The sequence below is a fragment of the Acromyrmex echinatior genome, chromosome 3 (genome assembly GCF_024713525.1).
Source record: "Acromyrmex echinatior isolate Ae372 chromosome 3, ASM2471352v2, whole genome shotgun sequence".
Lineage (NCBI taxonomy): Eukaryota > Metazoa > Arthropoda > Insecta > Hymenoptera > Formicidae > Acromyrmex > Acromyrmex echinatior.
The window spans coordinates 14,948,775-14,975,647 of NC_141854.1; the positions used below are offsets into that span (position 1 = coordinate 14,948,775).

General features: G+C 32.2%; 1 protein-coding gene across 20 annotated transcripts in view; it reads right to left on the minus strand.

Annotated features, from left to right (window-relative positions):
• The window catches only part of LOC105149436 (CUGBP Elav-like family member 1-A), a 562,295-nt gene that overhangs the window by 326,858 nt on the left and 208,564 nt on the right, over positions 1-26,873 (minus strand). For 16 of the 20 annotated variants that reach the window (XR_846598.2, XR_846599.2, XM_011061851.2 and 13 more), the window contains 2 exons: positions 17,123-17,798; positions 13,425-14,066 (listed from right to left, as the gene is read on the minus strand). The exons of 1 other annotated variant lie outside the window; for it this stretch is intronic. Coding sequence is in view for 17 of the 19 variants with exons in the window: in XM_011061851.2 (XP_011060153.1) it covers positions 13,425-13,618 (194 nt within the window). In the remaining 2 variants the exon portion in view is untranslated. Of the gene's footprint in view, positions 1-13,424; positions 14,067-17,047; positions 17,799-26,873 lie in introns of all 20 variants that reach the window. 3 more of the 20 variants (XM_087403812.1, XM_087403813.1, XM_011061850.2) reach the window with 2 other exon arrangements.

Consider the following 26,873-nt stretch of genomic DNA (forward strand, 5'->3'; position numbering starts at 1 on the left):
AACCGATACACAGTAAGACACCTGGCAGTTAAGGAAAATGAAAAATTACTTCGTAACTTAGTTTTCGCTAAGTGGTCGGAGTGGACTTTCGTGTAGCTGCTTTCTGTAGGAAGACGGATCTAAAACAAAAGGATAAGTTCTAGAAAAAATATCAAACCATGAAGTGCCTCCCTTCTAAAGCCAGTTGCTTATCTCGACCGAGGAAAAAGAAATACCAAAACAATGGCTCATTTTATTCCTGTATAATTTTTGATTACAGACTAAAGTTACAATTATCAAATAAATAATCAATATGCAAAATGAATAACTATGCAAATAGTATATTTTCCATGTTAAATTAATAAAAAGTTAAATACGTAAATATAATGCATACAACAAATTCCATAATTTATATTAAAGATAAATCGATTTCTTCGTAATTATGTCAACCGTAACATTCCCCGGGTTATCTGTGTGTGGGTAAATAATATATGGCAAAGATGTAATCGGAAAATATTATTCGTACGAACCGATTATTCATGATTACGTTAATGATGTGTTATATCATTACAAGAACGCGAATAGCTCGATAGGTCGGAAAGCTTGCGCTCGATCGATCATTCTCGTGTTGCATGGGCACAGTGCTAATCGAGATAAATTACGTGATAGTCATTATCACTAGACCTCGTTTAACTTGACCAGTAATATTTTGGGAAATGTTTAAAATAAAATTTAAATATATTTTCAATAATTCAATACAACATAAGTTGTGTTGCATGCGACGTGATAAATTATAAAAAATATACAAAGCTTGACAAATCAATACATGCAAATTATTCTAAACCCACAAACCCGCCAACTCTCTCTTTTCAATTGAAAGTATTAAAAATTAAAACAAAATATAAAATTTTAATATCGAGATTTTCATGGTTAAAATCATTTAATATTTGATAAATTAAGGCACACGCATTTTGTACAAGTATAAAAAGATAGCTTTCTAGATTCTACTCAGTTTCTTTCAATTTCTTTTTGTATAATAGAAATCCAAAAAAGTGTACTTTTATCTAAGTAATAAAATAATTATTTTTTAATGTAATTATTTAATATTTGATAAATTAAGATGATGGTAAATTAAAATTAAGAACACACACTCAATACACGAATGTGGAAAACTAATTTAATTTTCTCTAGATTTCACTCAGCTTAATTTAACTCATGTAGCAGAGAAAGAGAGAGAAGGAAAAGAGGGACAGAGAGAAATCTGTAGTAAATATAAAATTAATTTTCCAGAACTGACGCCAAAATTTGTAGCACGGTTGCTGGTGCTAGATCTATGACACACATTTCATTTATGTTGACAAAAAGATATTAATTAATTTCAAAAAACCAAAATGACAGAACTCGTACAAAAAAAAATAAATATTAAGTTTATTTTAATAACAATAATTTAAATTTGCAGACGTAACGTAAAGAATATAATTGAATCCAACAGATTCACCGACTCAACTCCAGAAAATTAAATTGCAAAAATATTTATTGTCGAAAAATTTACATTGACAATCAAGTTTCCTTCACATTGATTATAATTAAGTTTAAAAAACCAAATTGTCATAGAATTAAATTCGTGTAAATTAGATGTGGCCTAATTTCGTAGTGGATAGATTACATCCAAAACGGACGTTGAAGTAGGTGATAAGAATCCTTTCGTGCAAGTGGATATTATTCCTAAATGGAAAAGGTAGGTGAACTGCGAATCGATCGATCGCGCGAGGAATCGCGTGTCCTGGGAATCAAGTTCAAGCACTCTCTATGCGATTTAATAGACGGCTCAGTTGCCGAACTCGCGTAACGCGGGGAACGATGGCGCCGAATGATCCTTGTCGGTTCGTGCGTTCGTCTCGCGAGATAAAATTCAAGCTCGCGGCACAACGTTCTGGAATCACGGTAATTGTTACGGAGGTCAAGGGCTTGAGTCGCGGGAATAATTTACGAGTGCTACGACTACGGGAACTGCAGGCGTGCACTTTAATTTTACACGAGATCGATAGTACGTGTCGGCACGTGTTTACAGTACGTACGACCACGTACGTGCGCCGTCTCGACGTATGTTATGCCCTTATCCTTTATTCATACGGCTCCCGTAGCGTGTAAAGTCCTAATCGTCAAAGAGAAACGAGAACGCGCGGAGGCAGAGGCCGTTTTTCCGATACGATGAAATGCCGCTCGATGGGGCAGCGAGAGAACCGGGACAATAAAATCGTGTTAAAACGCCTCACTCCGCGGATACCAGTTATCCTTATCTCATTACACGTGATACTCCGCCTTCGCTTATCTTCAACGTCACAAAATCGAGGCTATGGCTCGTGGCAATTTGCTCTGGAAATTCATGGATTAAGTACAATGAATATACGCAAACGTATATTCGACCAATTTTTATATATCCTAGTAGCAAAAAGATGTAAATTGCTGTAAAATGGATATTGTTTAACATATTTTTTTTCTGTTTTAAACTTTTACTTAATAACTTTTTTTTTAGAAATTCTTAAATATCCAATTCCAATATCAAAATCCCATAATACGAAAGCGTTTTATTAATTAACATTTTTAATAAAAAAAATAATAAGCTACTTAATGTGTTTATTCCGTTAGTATGTAATAATAATGATTTTTAATCGGAATGTGACTCCAAGTGATCGTTCATGTAAAAAAAATAAGATGACTACTCAAGAGTTAAATATGAAATAGCATCAAGTATTGTAGGCTGCATAGTTCCTAATTTTTTAAAAATCATGTAATTTTACATTTTTTTACAGACCATTATATATCAATATCATTTTCACATTTCCAGTTTCCCTCAGATAGTTGCGGCTTTTTCCGCAATTGTTCGCACTTATGCATCACGATCGAACCATCACGCTGTAATTTATGCGTAGCTAATTGTGTCTCTCGCATAGTGGAGCTTCCATTTCTCTCACGATAACACGGGAAGAGATACCCATTGATACTATATACTCTGCGATATAGAACGCCTGTGGCAGTGGGGTGAACGCCGCTCGATTATAACAACCCTTTTACAAAGAAGCTCCTTGTTCGTTTGTAAAGGACTGTCGTTGTAAACAACGCCGAGCTTGAGAACACGAGACGAGTTGTCGGCGACAAACGCGATAGATGAGAAGTAGGTCGCTAGGACAAGTAACTTTTCCTTTCAACCCCCGCAGGCCTGCCTCGGAAACGCGTTTTACTGTTCGAGCGATTCCTAGCACGAACGCGGCGTTGATAATGAATCGAGGCAATGCGAAATGCGACAGCATCGACGGCTGTTACAACAACCGAATTCTACCGCGTTGCGAATTTGCACATTGTCGTTTCGCGAGTTTGTCAATGCATTTACGCTTATCGCGTAAATAGGACGCTCAAATGTGCGGTAAACAGTTGCGTTTTCCTTCAACAATTATAAATATTACATAGACAATTTAAAACAATGTTTCTAAATGTTTAAAACAATGTTTAAAATAAATTTACATACAATTTAGCGTGCCCAATAAGTTTAAATTTAAATTGTATACGATGCATTATCACAATACGTTTAAAAAAGTTAATGTTTTTGCTCGCGAAATTTATGCTTCCCTAACATTTTCCTAAAAATGATTCATTTATTCATCGATAAATTTGTAAGAATTTTTATAATATATGAAATATATTTAAATGCTTTTTCTCTCTCTTGCAACAGTTTTTTTTCTCCATAAAGTAGTATTTGTTTAAAACAATATTTATAAAAATGTAATATTTGTTTTAATAAATAATCAAATTCTTACTATATTCCTGAAAATTTTATAATTTGATTGAAATGATTCTATCCTATCCTCCTTCACGATTATTCTTGTACTTACAATTAATTCGATAATCTATCACTGATATAAAAATATTTATATAAAATTATTAAACGTTGTGTGCAATATAATTGTATCACTTGATTTGAGTTATATATACGTCATCGTCATATATAACTCAATGACATGAACAGGTGACAGTTTTAATTAAAATTTAATTAGCACTGTATAACAACGTTTGCATAACAGGACATGTAATTTTGTTTCTATAATTAATAAAAGTACTCGTTTCCCTTTAACGCGAGCACATTAACCAGCAATACGCGTTCGATGTAAAGTATAAAAGAAATAACAAATGCATATGAATATATTTAACAGAAAGAGTCCGCATTTTTGGACGTTTCGACAAATAAATTTTATTTTATCGTGACGAAGTCGCTTCAATTGATATTGCTTCTGTTCTAACGTTTAACATTGTTAATTTTAATTTCTATTGTAATAATACGTTCTACACATTTTATATGTAAGCTAACATAGTTTCGAGAATTTAATATCGTTGCCACAATTATGTTGTAATTTAAATTATTCTATACCACATATGTAAGTTAAGTAAATAATAAAAATATTGCATATTGCAGCAGAAGCTAATAACTCTTATTTCATTTTTACCAATAAGTCTTCTCTCCACATTTCTTAATTATTTTTGATACGATTGATTCTTCCACAAATTTCATTGATTATTTGAAAAAATCTCGAAATGTTTCTTATTATTTATATTTACGTAAAAACAATTCAAGATCTTAAATTGTATCCTTAATAAAGAAAGATTTCAAAAATAAGATTAATAGTTAAATTATTTGCGCGACGAATAAAAGGGAAAAGGAGAATTAGTTTATAATTCAATTTTACGATGTCAAAATGGCGAAGATGATGACGATGGGTTAGCACAATGGAAATATGTTATGAGTTATGAGTCATATTACCGCGCGCATAATTTGAATGGATGCTTATCCGTCAGTGGTTACGCTTACTTCGCGGTCGGTTTATAGATCCGACAAATTACATTGTTGCAAATCGACCTCCACCTTTCGCACACCTATTTCCATACCTCACTCGCAGTCCCGCTCTTTCGCGATTCTGTACCACGGCGGCAGCCAGGGAGGCTAAAAAGATTACCGTCGACAGATTACCGGATGTTAAAAGCGCTCCCGCGGACGAACCACCCCGCCGGAAGCTCGCGGATTAGCGAACAAAGTAACGACTCCGTTATCCGCTTAAGTAGATTCGTTGATAAAATTTTGCCTTCCTTCGTGATGAATTTGATCGGTTCACCGAAGGCGATGGAGGAATTGAATTATGATGAACGAATATCCGGTAAGTGTACTGATGTGGCACGAGCGGATAATAGCTTGTCATTGAAAGCATGACTAGTGACACGACGCTACACAAGATTCAACCATTACTCTGGAAAGTATCCTAAAGTGATGTAAAACGTATGTGGTCTCATATATCAATTTCAAAAAATTATTTAATTTAAAGCGAATATACATATATTTAATAAAAATATAAAAAATTAGCATCTTTGAGATAATGAAAATAATTGATCGTAAAGAACTAACATATTGCTTGGAAAAAGACAAAATTCTTAATATATTGGTTATATAAAAGTATCATAACTGTGAAAAGGAAAGAAATTTGTATAATTCCACAACAGCAGTGTTCGAATTTGGAAACTTCATGACATAGTTTCGACGAATTCATTATAATAATTGAAACTACAATATGGAAATAAAGTAAAATTATGCATATTAACTATCTTAATTCAAATGTTCCAATTTAAAAAGTATTTTTTAAATACTTTACTAAAATTCGCTTATTTTGACTTATGTCAATTTTCCATCAACATTTCCGCGATGATATATAAAAATAATTATTTAATATTGTATATATAAATAATTCAAAAAATTGAAAATTGTAAATTATTCAAAAAACACTGTCAAGATATTATCATAACATATTTCAGATCGTAAAAATATAATTTAAATAAATTAACAGTTCAAAATTTAATTAAACAGTTTAAGTAAACAGGTCTATATAATAACATTTTAGTAACATTTACAATTATAAGTGAAGAATTTGTACAATTTCAATAAAATCTTTTAATGAAACATACCGAATAAATTTCCTACATTCTAAAAGATTATGATCAATGACAATTTATCTCCCGATCCATTTTAATGTAAAATTCACGTAAACAATTATAACATAGATAGTTTAGAATATGCTATAACAGAATTCTATTATGAAGCAGTCACGAACGATTTTTTTTTTTTTTAGTTCAATCGCGCTCATTCTTACATTCTATGCTTTCGAACGTGCCGTTCCGATCGTTGCACGGTAGAGACGAGAAAATGAAAGAAGAAAAAGACACTGCAAGACAATGCCGTCAGCTCGAAAAGAGGAGGAATAGCTGGAGCGTGTCGGATATTATTGTCGTCGGTGTAAATGGTATGGGAAAATCGAAGGTGGGCCGGAAAGAGGAGAAGTGCGACCAGACGCACGCAGAGGAGAGTCGTCGGTCGCACATGCACCGCAGCGGCAGCGACGATACAATTTGGAGCTTTGCACCGGAGGCATGTGACAATATCACGGCTACGTGCTATGTGCCTCATGGGCGACGCCATGCTTGGGAACTGCTTACGCTTACAAGGAGAACGCAACCACCGACACGAGTAGAACGCCAGCGTCTGCACACGTGCCAAGGTGAAGGAAATAGATGGGTTGGGTGGTGCGGCCGGATGCGCGTATAGGAAGGCTAAGGAAAAGGAAGACGGCGTATCTTGAAGTGGCGGATAGGCGCGTGCTCGGCAGGATTTTCTGTATTTGGATTTGTCGGATTTGTCAGATTTTTCTCAGACGATGCCTCCCACCGTCCTTTCCTCCTCCAGACTGCTATCCAGCACTCGAGATCGCCTCTTTCCCCCGACTTCCTTATGTCTCTTATTCGTACGCTCGCCAGAAGTGCATGCCGAGCACTTTTGAAAAGATTTAGCGGAATTTCGTGTTGACGAACCCCTTCCGGAATACATAAATAAATCGAAAGATGAAAATCTGGAACTTTTACGATGTCTGATAATATCTTAATTCATATTTTAATAAATCTCACATAAAAGGACATGTATTTATTATTAACATTTGTAACACAAATTATTGTAATTTAATAAGGAACAATAAAATATATGTCCTATTATTATTATTATTATTATTAAGATTTATACAAAATTCCAATCTCTTTTACCAGAAGACATAATTACATATTGTGTTTTTATTCGCTTTTCTTCTTTCTGCAACATCTATCATATTTATGTAAAAATTATTTAATAATATACAGTTTGTATATTGATTGGACTTTTTTATTATTTTTCCAAAAAAAAAGAATGACATCGGTTTTATTTTATCAAAAATGAAAGCTTCAAGTTTCATACGTGTGTTATCCGTTTTATCTTTCTTTCGCAATCCAAAGAACGATCACGTTCGTCGCTAAAACGTTAGTCAATGCGAGAGATGCTGAAGTACCGAAGCCTAACAATGGTAGACTCTCAATGTCTGATGTCTTGATTTCTGTTAGTGGCTTTAGTAAATCTTTCCAATTCTTCCGACAGGATTGCACTGTCGTAGCTTCGCACAGATTTTAAGCGTTTCTCCCATTTCTGCTTTCGACAGAGCGCGACAACGACGATGTCTGTCGCGTACGCGCGATCGATTTTGTCGCGGGTAAAAGTGTGGAAAAGAGGACTCGGACTTTGCGTTCGACGCTTCATCGATACGGATTTAATTTTCGTGAAAGCGGACGCGACTAGCGAGTATGCGAGCGATCCGAATAGCCCATGGAACTTGCTACGAAGGCAGAATACGAGAATCTACGGCCAGGATACGTGACCGGATACGACAACTCGAAGATAGAAAAATGATCTATCGGTAAAGTTTGTTGTAGGAGGTGCCGATAGGAAGATGGATGGCGTGGTAATGCTGTTTGCAGAGAGTTCCAATTCCTGTTGGATAATATAATTTCCAATCTCGCAATGTTACTTTTGCGCCACAAGTATTGCAACCTCACGAATTAATGGCATGTGAATAGACGTGTGTTAATGACGTGACAGATCGAGATATGATCGATGTCACTAACAAAAGTCGGAAAAGCAATATGTTTTTGTGAGAGACAATCTGTATCTGTATTGCGAATTTATAAAATGACTAAAGTAAGTAGCGATGATGAATTATCAAATTAAATGTTTACAACAATCAAATGAAGTCAAATAACATGCAATTTCGGAATGCTTATGATAGCACTGCGTTGAAAGAAAATTCACACATCTTAAAATTAGCAACTTTTCGATAGAGCATTTTTCAAATTCTAAATTGAATCAACATTTTTAATTAAAACAATGAACATATATCTTTACTTTTTTCCATAATTTTTACTTCTTTCTTTGTTATATTGTATTTTTAATTATACATAATCTCTAAACTATATATCATGAGTTTTACAAATTCGAATGCAATCTTAATGCTAATTTTTGACGTGTATTATCTGGAGACACTGATAGTGTCTTGGCGCTAAGCTATGGCGCGAGACACTGACGTGCCTCCTTTGACTCGCGAACCGGCGAGTTGCGTCAGATCGAGGTTATCGGAAACTCAATAAGGGCTGAATCGATCAAGTTCTAAATATGTTCAATCGATTGCAACCGCTCGGAATATATAATGAAAGTGTTTTTATTTTTTCTCCACGTACCCTACAAGCAAAGATATCGCGACGCAAAGTTCCGAACTACCACTTTTCATTATTCTATCAACACGGCAATAATTTTATAATTAATTTCTATTTGTATATATCATTATTCTAAAAATTTATGTTAAGATCTTAATCTTAGTATCTATACATGGTGTTATCTTTCTTAAACGTATTATTTGATTTTATACAAACAGATTTTTAAATAAAAATATGTACATATTACGTAAAATATGATATAAAATAACAAGAATATTCGGCAAATAAAGCACGAGAAAAAAATTTGTGTCTTTCAAGATGGTGGTATACGATTTGATAAAAATTGTTATCAGCGTTTATCTAGATACGACGCGATAATACGACGAATGCGCGTAAATCTAGAACACTATTCACGTTGCTCGAAAGCGACAAATATTTACGTAATTTACAGTGAGTAAACTGCACAGGGTATCCTAATCGTTCTCCGAGGCAAGCAGATAGAAATCGTACCTGTCGACAAGTAGAAATTAATTTCTATGTGTTTCCCACGCAGTGAAGCATTCGAATGTAGATAAAGAGACCCCCGTACGACCTTTAGGGTCCACAGCGACCCTTTTGTTAAATGAATTCCTCCCTAGAGTCGCACATATCACTTAAACCCTACAATTGTCAAGGAACCTAGTATACCGTTAGTGTGTTAGTATACTGTTAGTGTGTGTGTGTGTGTGTGTATGTGTGTGTGTGCTCTTGTAAACTTATGTAACAATTTAACTTACAATCGTCCATCACATGATTTAGAAGGAATATAACGCGTATTGTTTATCTAGATAAAATTATTTATATTATTGTATTGTGCACCGCTTATTAAGGTAAACGATGCAATCGAGTTGCTCATTGTGGCAATACATAGCAGATAATGCTATAAATAATGCGTCATATAGCAATATCGACACATATATTTACATGGCGTAAAATTAAAATAAATATCATATGTCGTGCGCACATCGATATATCATTTATTTTATGTTACCAGCAATATACGTAACAATACGTTATGCTTTCTATTTAGCGATACTATTTTATATGATTTATCGGCAGCGCGTTAAATAATTATATTAAAAAAAGAATTTATCTCTGACAAAGTACTGTTACATTCGGCCTATTCAATAATTTACTTTTATTATTGTATGATATTTTTTTTCTATTTTGATAGCATACGATATAAAAATTTAATTTCATAGGAATAAAATGTATATTATTCATTTAATAAAAAATGGGTATTATTGGCATTAATAATTTAATATAAGCTTACTTTTTTATTATTTTTTTTATTACTTTTTTATTTACGTTATACAGAAACTGAATACGTTACACGAATGATTTACGAGCGTTTCATTCAAAAAATATGTTGTACTTGATAAATGGACACTATCAACTTTTTTTTAAGGGCCCTCTTTTGATGAATAATTTATTATTCACCGAGTACTAAGCAACTAGCTAATTGAAAATAAATGCATTTTAGTGTATATAATTCAATTTTTCGGTTTTACAGATTATTCGAATGCATTCGTTCATTATACTGAAATTTTAGCGAGTCTCAGCATATCTAAAGGAAGGAGAAATTCCGTTCTTCGAATCGCGCTCGTTTTACATAAGACGGGTACATATTTTAGTGACATTCACTCGGCAGGGGGTAGATGAAAAAGACTTAGGAGCAGCGATGAGAAAGGTGAAGAATGGCGCAATGTCGCACCGAAGGTTGAGGGAGAGGATTTAGCCCTCTCACATCGAGGAATGCCAGCGAGTTATTTTAGGCCTTCCCAACTTCTTTCCCATTCTACAGAGATGCGTTTACGTGACGTAACAAAATAATGAAGAAGAGCCCTTTGTCGCCGCGACAATACTCTCTTGACTTTCCCGTACTGAGAGAAAAATGTTTGGTATTTGTAATTATAATTATATATTACTATAATTATGATTATTATTATAGCAGTAATAATCATAATTATAATAATATGTAATTATAGTTACAAATACAAAACATTTTTCTCTCAGTGTGATGATGAAAAAAATCTTTTCCCTACAAACATTCCCTTAGCCTTCTTTTTTTTATTTTTTTTTTTTACACCACCTCTCTCTCTCTCTCTCTCAGTCTCTTTTATGATTCTTAAAAGAATAGCAGAGCTCACGCGCTAAAGGAAATACTTTTAAATACGATGATGAAGAACGTCGCGACATTTTCTGCACATAAATACTTTTTCCATTAAAAAGGAACATAGAGTAGAAACATGAACCCTTGTTCTAGGAGCCTCTTTGTCCTCGTAAACAGACTTTTTAAAGCCGTGCTTATGAAAAAGTTACGGGTTATCTATGATGACATAAGCAGGTCGCATTTTCGAGCGCTTTCTTGAAAGCCGTTGAGATGCAGTTAGTAGAATTTGGACCTCTACGTTGTTTATTTTAACGAAATCTTGTCTTTGTTGATCAAGATGTTCCGAAGGATTCTTGACTCGACAGGAAGGAAGGGGCAACACGCTTCAAAGCGTAATGTTTCTTATATATTGTGCCTCTAATATTATATGCTTCCTTTTCTCTTCCGTTTGACTTTTCGTTACGAAGGAAGTCTTGTATCCGATATTCTTATAGCACGTTTTTTTCTATGTCAAGAAGTATCTCATTTTCAGTTTTCACGAGCAATGAAATTATGGAAAAAGGAAGCGAACAACAAACGGTACAGAATAAGCGTTAAATTACATTTTCCAGTCGTTCGTCACGAATTAAAACAGAGAGAAAAATAGAAGTCTAAAGTTAACGATTACTCAAAACGCCACAGTATCTTCTCAGCGAAAATAAAAGAATTTTCGCAATTGTTACGACAGAAACAGCATTCTTTCAATCTTTTATGAATAAAAATGTCATAAGATATAATGAAAGTTTTCTTTAGAATGATACAATTATTATATAAACGTTATCATACCAAATTAATTAAAGTTTTTTCACAAAAACCGAACAGAAGGTTAAATTTACAGAAAATAAAAAAACCTATTCATGTTTAAACTGTTCGTTGCATAAATATGGTAATTTTTCTCCGAATATGTAAACGAAGTGTTAGACTTTAATCAATAATTTAAGTGAATCCATTTAAAAAATCTTTAGACTTGTTTGGCGGATATTTTATATTTGTTATCTATTTACATTTTATATTAAATTTTACATTTATTTTTTATAATATTTTTAATAATGATAAAATAAAAAAAATAGTATTATTTAAAATATACAGAGAGAATTTTCTCTTAGAATTTGCTTTGAAAATCACAATAATTAGAACAACATGGTTCGAAGAATTTTATGTGATTCTCTCTGACTTTATTAATAATCTCTAATTCCTGGAAGTTGTATGTGCTAAAATGTATATAATAACAATTAATCTTATTATAACATTAAAAAATGTAATTTGTAAATTTTACAAAATGCTTTGTAAATATTTTGTATTAGAGCAATATACAATTTTTTTATTATATTATTTATAAAACATCTTTTGCATATATTAAACATTCCTATCATTATCAATAATATTTAAATTGTCAAATTGTTCTATTTTTATATCACTATAAACACAATAAAATTTTCGATAAAATATAACAAAAATTTCTGTACAAAGCAAAAAAATTTTTTTAAATATTTATTTGAAAAATTTTATAAACTCTTAACAAAAACATTCTTTGCAAATATTAAACGTTTATTTTCCTGTTTTCTTTTGCTGAAACATTTGATTCATACTGAAACAAAATTGTTCACTATGTGACGTTACGAGTATGTGACGTCCGAGTATGTGACGTTATTAATAGAGAAAAATTGAACGTCATAATCCAGATAAAAAAAAATTTATTTGGTTCTTATGGGAAATCCTTCAATTGTATCATGATAATTTAAGATATAAGAGTATTTTTAATTTAGTACTTAGTTTTTTCCAAAAATTAGTTCATTATTCACAGTTAACAGTTATACTAGAATCAAATGTAATTTAAATTAGTGACGTAGCTCAAATTCATCAATAGCAGAACTGTTTCTCGCGTATTAAGTAACAATTGTTGGATATAATAGTGCTAGTGCTATGCTATGCTGTGTTATGTTATTAATATAAAGTAAGAAACTTTCAGTTATATATGTTACGTTAATATTAACATTGTTGCAACCACCTCTTGAATATGCTAATTAATTGAAATTAGGCGTAACACGGAGTTCTGTATGATATACGTAAGCTATATTAGTGTAAACAAAACATTTTAACAGATTGCTATGAGATTTGCCGATCTAGGATAATGTAGAAATTTTCCTAGCCTATTATTAGTGTGAAATGAGTAATTGCAACATGTGGGCGACCTACTTTCTGATATTAGTCAGTAATTATTCAGCAATATACAAATAAACATCATAGAGTTTTGTTATTGCAATTAACAATTTACCTCAATAGGAAATAATCCAACGTTATCCTTTATTGTTATATAATATTATAATATTTACTGAAAAACAATGATTTGCCCAATAACAGTTTATTCCTCAACTGTGAAAAATGTTTGAAAAAAATGACGAAAAATAAAAAAAGATCTCAAAAATTATCAACATGCAAATGTATGTGTAATTACACATTAGTATTTACAGTATTTACCAAAATTTAATAATAAAACGAACAAAATACTATCGACTATCTAAAAATAAGTTATCTCTCTATTATTCTAAAAAATATGATTGTATTTAACTTAAAATAAACAATACACAAAAATCCTTTTTGTAATTTTTTTTTGGACAACTTGCAATATAAAAACAATAGAAAAAAAACTCACGTATTTTCCTTTTGGTCGCCGTTGGCAGAGTGCGACGGGGACGGCTGGGTCTGCTGTTTGGAGTAGGGATGGTGATGCACGTTGTTGTTATTATTGTTGTTATTATGCATATGCACCTTGTTGGCGTTGCTATCGGTAGGAGAGCCTGGCGAGATTTTACCCGCCAGAGCGTTTAGCGACTGTAGCATTTTCATGGGAGTCCGTTTGGCAACCGGATGTCGGTGCCTCCTTCGCTCGGTTTCGTTTATCCTTGAGGAAGACAGGATTATTGTACGCTTGCGGTTTGAAGGCGTCAACCCTCAAACTCTACAGTACGTGCACGAACAAGCTACTTCTAGGGTTTCGGGCGAACTACGAACAGCACAGGACACTCTCGATTCACGAATCACGTTCGCGCTCAGAAACGAATTGAAATCTTAACACGAGGAGCACACACTCATCACGTGGATTAAGCACACCAACAACACGAAAGCACGCGGAAAGATTAGTCCCGTTGAAGTCTTGTTCAATTCGTTCCAGCGGTGACTGATAGCGATCGATATCCGACCTTTCGTTTCGTATACTTTAGAATCCAGACGGATATTGGAGCGTCTTTTGAGATCCGTTGCAATACGATCCAGCTGTGGGTGCGAATACGAAACCCTGTGAACAAGTATCGATGACTGATAAGAATCATATCTATATTCACATAATTGTATGTGATTATATTATCAAAGTGCGTCGTTAAATTTAATCAACGACTTTATACCGCAAGTTTGCTTTCAATTTAAGATTTCTTCCCGACTGACACAATACAATGTGCAATGTTACTAATACGGACTAATTGTTACAATAATAATTAAAAATATAATTAAATCATATTATGCATTTATTTTTGTTTTCACTTAATGTATTTTAATTCTCCGTATTATTTTTAAAGCCTCGTATTTAGAGATCGAATTAAAATTAATTTTCGATGGAATATATAATATTATTTTTTTATGCAAGTCATCAAAAAATTCATGATCCATCTTTATTCCCATAATATCTGCTTCTTAGTTTAATCTAACCAAATTTAATCAATCGTAGGTAAAAAAATTTTATAATTATATACAAATATTTTAAAATAAAAATATATCCACAAATATACTAAAAAAAAAGAAGCAGAAATATACTTTCCTTTATTCATTATCCAAAATTTAAGTGAAATTTTATTTTATTAAACTACTAAATATGACATATATAAATGTTAGAAATAATATAACTCATATAACACTTATTAGAATAATGCAACACGTCTTAATGAATATAATATTCATAACAAACGTGTAAAAACTTCTGTCAATGAATATAATATGTTCAGCTACTTTTCTTAATAAGATCTTGGCATATTATCGATAGCAAACTTCGGCATTGTGATCCATTCATGCGGTAAAACACGGTAAAGACGAGGGAAACGCGGAGACAAACGTCGAACTGGAGAACACCGGGACGACACCGTAGAGAAAAACTGGCTAAGCGGGCGCATGCGTTGTAAACTGCTTTACAACGAGTCAATTAAAAGTTTAAGTTTAATTAGAAACTCGAGTCATGTGCGATGCGCAAGCGAGGATGGGAGAGGAGGCTGATTTCGTTGCCCGTTCACCGCCCAGTTTTCGTCCTTCTCCTCTTTCTATCTTTCGCTTTCTCGCCTTCGCAGTCGCCTCACCTTTCCCATCTGCGTAACTCCCGAGTCCCAAATTACCGGTCCACGAACTCCCTTTTGTTTCGCGCATGTCTCACAGCAGGTCAAGTCCTTAGAAAGTCCCGGCGCGCGGAAGAACGAAGAACGTGGAAGATACGCGCAATAGGAAGAAATGGATAGAGCTCCAGCGAAACGATACGAATCCGTCGCCTGAGAATTCGAATTAGTTTCCGACTTGGCGAAGGAACATTTGCCGATTTCCCGTTGCAATATAGAACGAAACTCTATGGACGGAAACGTCTTCAACTTCGGCAAAATCAAAGCGGGAAAACTATGAAGCGAAAAGATGGATGGGATTTAAAATATTTAAATGTGTCAGATATCAGGAGCGTGTTTTTTAGAATTTGCATGATATATCGTATAGTTTGACTATTCCATTTATAAATGATACTCGTAACTTTAATCCTACAAGTATGGGTCATTAGTGACCGAGCGATTCCTGTTCGTGCAAGTTTCTTTGAGTCTTTCGGTAATTATTATATAAATTATACTACATTTAATTATTTTCCAAAATGTAGTTCCAATATTTATTCTAGAAACTTGAAAGTATGTTGGTGAATTTTTAGAGATTTCTTTTGAGCATTCTAAATAGATGAAAAAACGGACAGATCTAGTGACCCCCGTTTGTATGGATGAGGCACCAAATTGTATCTTATACGGTAAGGATTAATATAATTAAGAAGAAAGATCTAAAATTTAATTTAAAAAATAGAAAATAAAAGTTATACTTTATTTATTACTTATATACAAATTAAAGTCTACATAAATTTAAGAAAAACATAAAATTTTAAATATTATTGATTGTGTCTGACTTATTATTAAAAAAGACTGTTTGCGGCTTTGTAGGATTTTATCAAAAATAGATAATCCAATTTTTTATTTAATTGGAGCACTATATTTGCTGTTTTGTAGCTAAAATTTAATTAAAATTTAATTAAAATTGATTTTTCAATCTCTAGCAAGCAAAATCATGCAGAAATACGAAAGGAGAGTCGCTTTACATATAATATAAATTCACAACTTTTCTCAATCTATTATATTAATCGTTTTAAATTCAACATTGCGAGCGATTTAGTAAGAGCGTTTGTATGGTATTAATCATTAATTGTGAGATAAAAAAAATTTACCGTCGGTTGTATAAGCGAACTGAAAAAAGATTCAGAGTTAAAGTAATTCAAAGTAAAGGTTCGCGTCGGTTTTACTAGGTCTGTTCTTATAAAACCAAGAGAGAATTGAATAGGTACTTGCGAACCTGCCACTACGCAACGCGGAAGGAAGAAAAGTCGAGTCGACGCGACGGGTGTAAGAACTCACGGTGAAGAGATTTTAGCTTCTTGCGGATTACATTTGAAGGTCCGTCGAGGGCAAAAAGATGAGGGCGCAGAAATACGTTAGTTTGAAGGGAGCACGAAGTGGAGTAGTAAATTCGTGGTGACGAGGGATATAATTACCGGAACTACAGCGGTTGTCGAATGTCAAAGAGATCACACATAATTTAACACATGAGGCGGAAGCTGTACAAAGAGCATGATGCGGTGGGCGGAGAAGATAGGGAGAATAGAGGCGAAACGGGGCACCGTTCGCGGCTTGCGCCGTAAGCGACAGCGAAAAAATGAAGAGAAAAGGAAAAAAATGACAGGATGGAAGGAGAGCGGAGGACAGAGAAACCGTATCTTGATATGCTACACCTAAGCCTTTTGTCCTGTACACATTTTTGCCTCTCCAGTCTCCTCTACTCAACTTTCCCCTCACTTCTTCTCGCTCATGCTCTTCCGCGCCTTCAATGTACGTCGACGTTCTTTGTCGCCGCCCACTTAACGTGCTAAAGCGTCAAATTAAAAACTCGAAGTACCCTGGAAAACAACGATTAATCGCTCTCGCGGCATTGATTGCCCGTTACCGTTCTTGCTTCGTCGTTGCGACTTTATAGCGCGTTTCCCTCGGTTTTTCTTCCACTGTAATCGACTTCCTGTACCTTTTGGACTCACGTGACACCACTGGACACCTGGACCGGAAACAACACTTTCAAGATACCTCCTTGGAGCTGCAGAATGATGCGCGAATCACGAAATTACTGCGACCTGAGCGGCGTGACGATCTCGTCGACGGCACCTGAGTACTATGACTGACGAGTCGACGAGCGCAGTTGCCGACCATCGTATCTCCGGATAAGCCTTATCGGTAACCAAAGACCCCACCCTTTGTCTGTGAAACGCATCCCTCGCGTGCCTCTTTTTTACAGCACTCGTGTATTTTTCTGCCACATCGATAACGAATCTCACATTTGCAATCTTTTCGCTGGCGTTGTTGTCGTGTGTTGCGTTTTTTTTTTTTTTTTTTTTTTTTTATTAAGATACACCCGAATCTCTCCACCTACGTCAGACACTATTAGACGTTGGACACGTAGTTCGAATACCAGCTTATCTCGGATTGTCGACGTGTTGATTTTTGGAATGGCATGTAATCGTTCATGCGCGATCCAAACGCGTCATGACGACGCTTGGTTTGTTTTGGATAGATGGATCGCGTTTAGGAACACGTTTCTCACGGAGTCCCACAATGATAATCATTTCTCATCCGCGATATCACTTATGATCCATGAAGAATTTGGAGTTGCGTCGATTTTACGACGTCGCCATGTCAATCGTCATCTGCAAAGAATGTTCACCAGTTAAGAATGCTACTTTCTTATTTTAATCAACGTCGTTGAAGTCGTCTGTTTGAAAATCGCAAAGTACATATAACTTTTATTTACCTCAATTAAATTGAGATCATTAAAAATAAGAAATATATTTTCATTAATAATGTATGAAAATTGTTGAGATTTTATTTCCTGAATATCCACAAAAAATTAAAAATTAAAAAGAATTTTTTAAAAAAAGATAAAGAACAGAAAGAATTCCATCGATTTGAGAATAAATCAAATCGGAAGAAACGAGAATTCAATCTAATTAATATTCTTATGTACATACGTAAATTGTAAATTACCAAAGCAAAACCAGATAGTGGGTCCTAAAATGTCTAACAGTATGTTAAGAGCAAAAGAATGTTCGTCAATATTTTCTCACTACCAGGCCAAAGCGATGAAGCAGACACCGACCGGCGTTCTTAGAGATTAGATAAGACGTGGAACGCTTCACTGCAGTGACTTGCACAACGACACGGCGACGTGATTGCCTTGTGAAGACGCTGCCATCAAGTAAAGCAGCGCAGTGCATTCGTGGGTGCAACGGCACAAGAAATATTTGACGTTTATTGTATAAGTAAGTGTCCGACAATATGCGCGTCAAACTGCTAAAAGCAGCAGAAATATTCAGTGGACGTACAGCCTTACATAGCCGTTGTCATAAATTATAACATTAGTGCTTTGACGATCGACCGAGCGACACTCGTTACGTGTCTTTCAAATTAAACTTCCGTAATCCAAGCAGCTTAAGATTTTGTAACATTGTCCGAGGTTATCGCACAATATTATATACGTGCGTCATATGATATAACATTTGATTGATAAGTATAACAATCAATGCTGTTGCGGCACCATTGAATTGTATTGCGTAATACACAAGCATAATAAAATTGAAATATTTTTTTACATCCTAAATTACAATTATGAATACAGAATATAAAACGTGATAATCTTTTTAATATTGATTTTTTGAAAAAATTAAATTAACTGTATATCTAAAATAACTACATAATGTTAATAATTAGTGATAAAAATTTAAACAATTGTATAATGGAAAATTAGAATTTTCAAATTAAATCTATTATAATTCTAGTTGAGATATACAATAAAAATTCTTTGATTAGAATCTTTTGATTCATTCATTTTTAAGAAAAATTTTTCTTAGTGCTAACTTCAAAAGTAATATAACATAAAAAAATTTAATTTTTAGCTTATTGCCATAAACGAGTTAAAAAAATATTACTCAATCAAATACCAAAAGAAAACTAACTTAATTTCATTAAAAAATCGTATTTTTAAAAATCATCAAAATTATCACAAAAAAGAACTTTTTAAGAACTAGTGAAATGAAAAAGACAAAAATGATATTTGATCATGTCAAGAATATATTTCGATATGATTTGAATAGTCAATAATTCTCTGTTAAATTAAAAATAATTTTCCCTTTTTCTACGAAACTTCATTTTTTGAATTGTGTCACGTTTAAAGCAAAGCAGCGATATGTGTGCATGCGTGCGCGCGCGCGCGCGCGTGTGTGTGTGTGTGTGTGTGTGTAAGTATATAAAATTATTACTGCATGATTTTCCTTTTGATCTTCTTTATTTAATAATAAATAGCTTTCGAGAAAGACATAAACAAGATTATTTCAGATCGGAATTTGCAAGGCGAACATTTCTGCATATTTTATAACTTTATTACGTCATTTGACAGGTATAAATAATAACAGATCGATGAGTAATATCAACAATCAAAGGTCCACAAAATAATGAAATGCGTTATAACAGAGCATTATTCAATATAGCAATTAAAAATTCGTTGCGATTGATATTGTGCTCGTTCGCATATATGATGTATTTTATTTCGAAATTATATTATAAAGAGGAATTGATAATTGTTATAAAGGAATTGTTGTCGAGCCGATAAATACAGTAAATACGAGTAAATTTATATATTTAATTATACAATATTTTCATCGAGACAAGCCCTCTGAAAGTTTCTGCAGGAATGGCCGTTACATTCTAGCGCCGCAAGCTTCTGAAACGAGTTTCGGAAGCAAAATTTGTTCGTCGAAAAGTAAAATAAAGCATTGTATTTCAACAACGAGAAATTTTACGTCATGCTTGAGTTGATGGAACGATTCGCTATTCCTTTGTATGAAAACTTTTCTAACTAACTATTTAGAGTAACTGTTTAGAGAAGAATAATGGTAACAGTCTATTACAACGACAAAATTTAATCAAATCAATAAAATTTGTAGAAAAAATATAATAGAAAAACACTTAAATTGGATGTTAAAGTATGTATAATTTAAAAATAAATGCCAATAGAGCGTAATGTATCATAATAATAGATGTACAGTTACATGATACGAATAGATGTACAGTTGAAATTATTACGAGTTTATCGATCGAGAGTTATTCCATGTAATGCAATGTAGAGACATATTTGAAACACGTTAGGCGTAAATAACTGACAGATATAAGCAGGTCTGTAAGCGAAGTGTGCGTCTAGTTCTCGTCCGAAATAACAATGCAGGCAGTAGGATAGTATCGTTATTGCATAGCTAAGCAACCATCACTTGTTTGCCAGAGCGAAACAGTCCCGTTTGCGAACCGACAAAGAGGTATTGTTCTTTCGAGGGATCTCTCCAGCACGCTTGGTTCCTCTACTATTTACACGGCCTAACTCAACATCATATTCCAAAGTTCACGCGGCTCTCCACGAATAACGTATTTCAGGACAGTCACGCTTCGCAAGAGCATCATATCTCTGATATGATTTATTTAATTTATCTATTTAGCTCAAACTTTATAGGTACAATAAACAACATTTGTCGTAAGACAATACATTTATATACGAAAGAACGACTTTGCTAAAGTTTCTAAAAATTTAGCTACATATTGTATAGATCTAAAAATAATGATGATTTTTTTAGACCATAATTGGGTAAAAGAAAATTCAAACATGACGAGCAATGCTGCAAGAAGTTTTTACTTTCTACAATCGATTTGAGTGTTCTACATAATTATTTTGATGGTCCAAAAAATTTATTTTTAGATCTATACAATATGTAGCTCTAAATTTTCCAACAATATCATTTTCAAATGTATACGTAGCTAAATTTTTAAACAATTTCAGCGAAATTATTCTTTGCGTGTAGTCTAAATAATACTAAATATGTAATAGAAAATAATACTAAATAGGTATAATAGAAAATATTAAAAATATAAATAATACAAAACGAAAAGAAAATTTCCATCTTTTAAGTTCAAAACTGAGTTTAAATCAATTAAAAAGTTTTATTATCTTTCCTTAATTTTTCAGTTGTTATACATACAGAATACGTATATATTGTTATTTAATCAAATATTGTTTTATAAATACTTGCAAAAGAATGTTTGATTAAAATCTATGACTTATTATTAACGTTAAAATATATATAACAGTCGGCATTAATAAAATATATCGCTGCAATGAATTTGACACACAATTTCTATAATATCAGTTACACATATAAAATGATTGAAAAACATATTATAAAGATATTTTCTTCATTATTTGAACACAAATCATCGTTAACTCTTTCAGCACCGACTTCAACAGAATCGAGTGCAGAAACAATGAAAGTACAAGAATTCGTGAATCTGATGCCATTCACGAGAACTTTCCGCAGAGTGCCCTAAAGTCCAGCGAGTCCGGATAAGTCATCGTCCTAGTTGAATCTCGACAACAAATCTCTCGGGGGTAACAGCGTTTTATCCAACGCGAAAACGAACTGACCCACAAGCTTCTCGAAAGTAGAGGAATTTTCTGAAAGTCGTTTGCGAAAAGTACGATGGTTCAATAAGCATTTGACGACTCGACCTTACAGGATCAGTGATTTCATCGATTGTAGCGGAATTCTTACGAGAGAGATGCAATTTTTATTCTATATATTATATAATAGTATACTATTCTATATAGTATACTAAAAATGATATAGTCTGACATAAAATCTAATATACAGAAAAATCTGTTCATACTTCTCGATTCATAATTTTCAAAAAATACCACTAATACATATATTACTAAATTCTTGCGCTATCTATTTTGTAATTATTTATTATGTATAAAATACAAATATTATTTAAAAAAGTAAAATATTCATAAATATATTGCGAAATATTACTGTGAGGTTCGATCTAAATAAGATGTATCAGAACAATTATTAGAATAAAATTATATTACGATATATAAATTAATATTAGATAAATAATATTAAATTAAAATCGATAATAAAAAAGATAATAAACAGCAAGTAGTGAAATGGTGTGTTATTCGAGAGAGCGAGCAGAGCATCAGAGCGTTGAATGAAACGAAGGCGTTCAGACACAAATTTTGGAGTCAGAGTTTAATTAAGTGTAATAAATACTTCTTTCGTTTCTCTCTCTCTCTCTTTCTCTCTCTCTCTCTCTCTCTCTCTCTCTCTCTCTCTCTCTCATTCTCTCTCCAATTACTGACTTGTTCCTTCGGTGTACCGGCTTCAACTCTACATTACTATATTACCCACATAGCAAAAGTTAATCTTAGGTATGTATCTAAAGAGATTTCTGAGTTTATCTTCTTAGAATCGTGGGATATTACTGAAGATGTACATTCGCTTATCTATATGATATCCATAGAAGTCTCATGAGTAGATATCATTAGGATATATTTACATAATAAAATTTAATCTTTCAACTATATTTAATGGATATCTCTGAATGTTTTTCGTGAGCTACTTTAAATATATTGATAATATATAAAAAATATATAAAACATATAAAATATAACTATAAGTAGTGGAACACACTAATATTATTATAGATTCTAAAAAAATATTAAAAGAAAAGATAATTACGTTTTGACCATTTCTTTCTGACGCTTTAAAAAAATTTAATTTAAATACAACTAATTTGATTAAGTGTAGTTTTTATCCAGTTTCGACAGAAAACATTGTTTGTACGATGATAAGTCAAGTATATATATATGTAGCTTTATGTTACACATCTCTAATTTGCTTCATACTAAATAAAATAAAGAAGTAGTACCTAATTAAAGCGAATAAATTAATAATATTTTTTAAACATAAATGTTACTAAAACAGAATATTATATGTTATTCATATATATTATTTGAAGTAGTAAATTTTGTAGTAATATGGTATATTAATATCGTTTTATCAGGAGGCAAGGTAGTGTTTTAGTATTAACATATAAAGAGAGTAAGAACATATAAAGATTAGTTCATATATATAAATATCTAAAAACTTTTCTAGTTGCAATTATCTAGAAAAAATAATAGTAAAGGTTCTAAAATTATAGAAATTGCGAAAGTAGATAATCCTTTATAATCTTTTTTCATTATATTATTTTTAAAACCGATTTTAATTCGAAATAGAACATAATAAGGATATTACATTAAATGTATCACAACTATAAATATTCTCAGATAATTTTATGGATAATTTTTTAATCTGAATCAATGAAATCATTTCGATCAAATTAAACCATCCTAAAAAGAATCTATACTATATAAGTAGTCTTAATTAAATTTTAATAATTGCATATTTAAGAGTTGAAATTTAGAATGTACAGAATAATTGCATATTTTAAGAGTTGAAATTTAAAATGTACAGAATAATGTAATAAAATCTATCTTAACTTTGTTAATAATAAAAGAATTATTCATCTAAAATTATCTTTAAAAGTCGTATAGTGTAATAAAATTTTCTTATAGAATCTGCATTGTAATAATTAATACAGTCACATAGTTATATAGTAGATCTATGAGAAGCACAGCATTTGTTAGAACGACGATAAAATTATAATTATATGACATTACATTTATGTAGAATATTACGCGCGTTATATTATTTCGTTTTTGTGCGTCGTAATAGCGCGTTCATTTTTCCTCGCTCGGGCAAAATTGCGCTCATCGCGCCCCATTTAGTAAATGCGTCTCTGACCCGATTACAAATATTCCCGTGATCGAATCTTTTCCACCAACGTACCGTTTAATACATTAAATACAAATACTCGTTATGCAACTCACATTTACGTCTGAACGCCATGCAGGAATATCGTATATTTGCGATTGTAAAAGTTATAACTGTGAATGTCCGCGAGAATTCCAATGCGCACCGGAAAAGATACTTCACCCGATAGAAATACGGTGGATGGTACGGAGAGGGATGTAGAGTGTGAAGATGAAAAGTTACAAGAATGTTATTACCGCCATGAATTGCCAAAGGCAGGTTGCGTTTTCCAACCCGTCGGAAATGTTCCCCTGCGGTTCGCAGCTCGCGGCATGCTTTTTGCTCTTCAAACTTGTTCCATTTTCTATATCGAAATGCGATGCAAAATCTCATCGAGAGACATGGACGTAATACCATATAAAAATAAATATATACGTGCATATGTAGAGAAGTATTTGTACTTTCGAAAAGATTGACAGAGTATATCAAACCAATGTAATGGAAAACGGTTTTATAATATAACAATATAACGATCAATAATATTTAAGAAAATGTGTTGTAACATATTTTTATCATGTGTTCCTACTTGAAGATATTGTATATTATATTAGGTCGGGAAAAAAGTTTTTTCATATTTAAAAAAATTTTTTTGCAAAAGTTTTTCATTTGTTGCGAAATTTTCGTTACAATTATATCATTTGCTAGAGCAAGTAAGTTTTAGCTTTAAGAATCTGTTTTTTGAGCAATCAAAGTCAGAATGCTCCTTTACTTAACTCGCAAATAATCCAGGAACAAAAAATCATAGGAACATTAAAAAAATATGATTTTGTAGGGAAAGCTTCAAGCTTTCACGATAGGTAGTTGAAAATTTTCGTAAATTATTTTTGGGCACGTAAGAGACTCCCAAAGTGAAAAAAAAATTTTTCTTCTTTTTCAGCTCGTAGTTTTTAAAATTTAAAAATTACCAAACTCACAGAAACTCAAAAAATATAGTAACCTCTCGAAAGTAGAAATTTCAAGCTTTAAAATTCTTTTTTTAAATTTAAATTTCGTTCATTTTTGACGAAGATATTATATATACAATTTTGAATTAAAAAATACAAAGAAACTTTTTCCCCGATCCATATTATTTCACAACATATTAGCAAAAAATAACAAAAATTCTATTTGTTATAAAAAAAGAAATTTTTACAAATAAATAGAAAGTTACATGATCACAGCTTATTGTTAATGCTTAATATTTTCTGCGAGAATTTATATATATTTTTTAATTTTTCAAACTGCAAATTTTTTAAAACTTTTTTTTTATTAATCGGTCTGATATTTAAAATTTGTGTATTATTATGATCAGTTATTTGTATGATGATGATTAAACCACGTTACTCTATTAATATACGATTCTCATATTCCTATAAATTGCAATAACTAATTAAACATATATCTCTATGTCACAATTTATACTTGCTAATTCATGTTCGGTAATTACACGGGAGCAATAATTTACGATCAAATTTAATTATTATATAATTGTTGTTTAAGATTATACGTATAGCAATTATAAGCCATAAATTACTTTAACACAGTATCATTTTCAATTAAGTATCACTTTGAAGATATGGATAACGATAAAATCGCGCATAAGCTGAAGATAACTAAAGTTCGTCGATATAATGGCAATTATGAATACAACCATAACAGGAATACCACAGACTGAGCATTATAGTTCCGGATATGTCGTTGCGGATACTATGTAGCAGGTGTGCCGCGCTATTCGCCAACTCGATGACGATGTGTGCTCGTTATTAGCAAAATTGCGTGAGCTAATTGACTAATTAGAGATTAACGATGAATGCTAGTTCTGGATATATTGATGGATTACTGTTTTGGACCAGCAACGAGCGGCCATTATGACGTAGTTTATCAATATGTCTCAACTGTGATATTAGAATTTTTTAAATATGTGCTGCACAAACAATGTAGATAATTAATGCAACAATATGATATAATACTATCACATAAACAATTATATCCTCGTTACCCATTATTATATATTCTACTATTATAAGTATAATAGTAATTTATGTATGTGTACTATGATATTCCATCTATGTACTCTATTGGATATTTGAATGAATATTGTATTTCAGAATCTTAACTTCGTTTTCATTAAAAAATGATATAATTAAATTTCTAAATGTTTATCAACATTGCTACAAATATCACTGCTACATAAAAAATATTTATGCAGATATATATCACCCGTTAATAACGTGTATAATAAATAACTTTGATGGGGATCGACTTTTCTCTGATAAACGAGATATATTCATAGGTACAAGCTACCGAATGACAGCAATGCCCATTACCGATGACACAACTAATTAATTAGTGATTAGCGACGAAAGCTCGGTCGCCCTCTATATTGATGGATTGCTGTTTCCGGTCCGCTTCGATCATACATTATACCAGCGAGTGTTCCAAATAGTCGTATGAGTTGATCGATATCAGTTGAAAGCATTTCGCTTCATATTCAATACTCTGTATATTATGTCGAGTTTCAAGAAACAAATATATATATATAAAATATTTTAAACTCAATCAATTAATTGATTTAAAAAATGGATGATTTTTTAAATTATCTGTATCGTATAAAGCAAGACATCATGTGTATTTATTTGGTTATAATCTAATTAATAGATCTTTGATTTATAGACGGCCAAAATATTTAAATAAGAAAATATAAATAATAATTTTCTTTAATACATATTTAGATCTTATAATTCATTTTTGTACAATGACAATTTATGTTACGTTATATATTACTTCAAAGATTTGTCTAAAATCTGTAATCAAGAATAACTTTAATAAAAATTAATATTATTGATAGAATATTCAATAATATCGTAGAAACATTAGTTATCGTTCAACCAATTGATGGCAAAAGTAAAAGAGAGAGAGAGAGAGAGAGAGAGAGAGAGAGAGAAAGAGAAAGAATTTAGAATACTTTAAATTAAATTCTATGAAGTGCGAAATACATCCTCGATA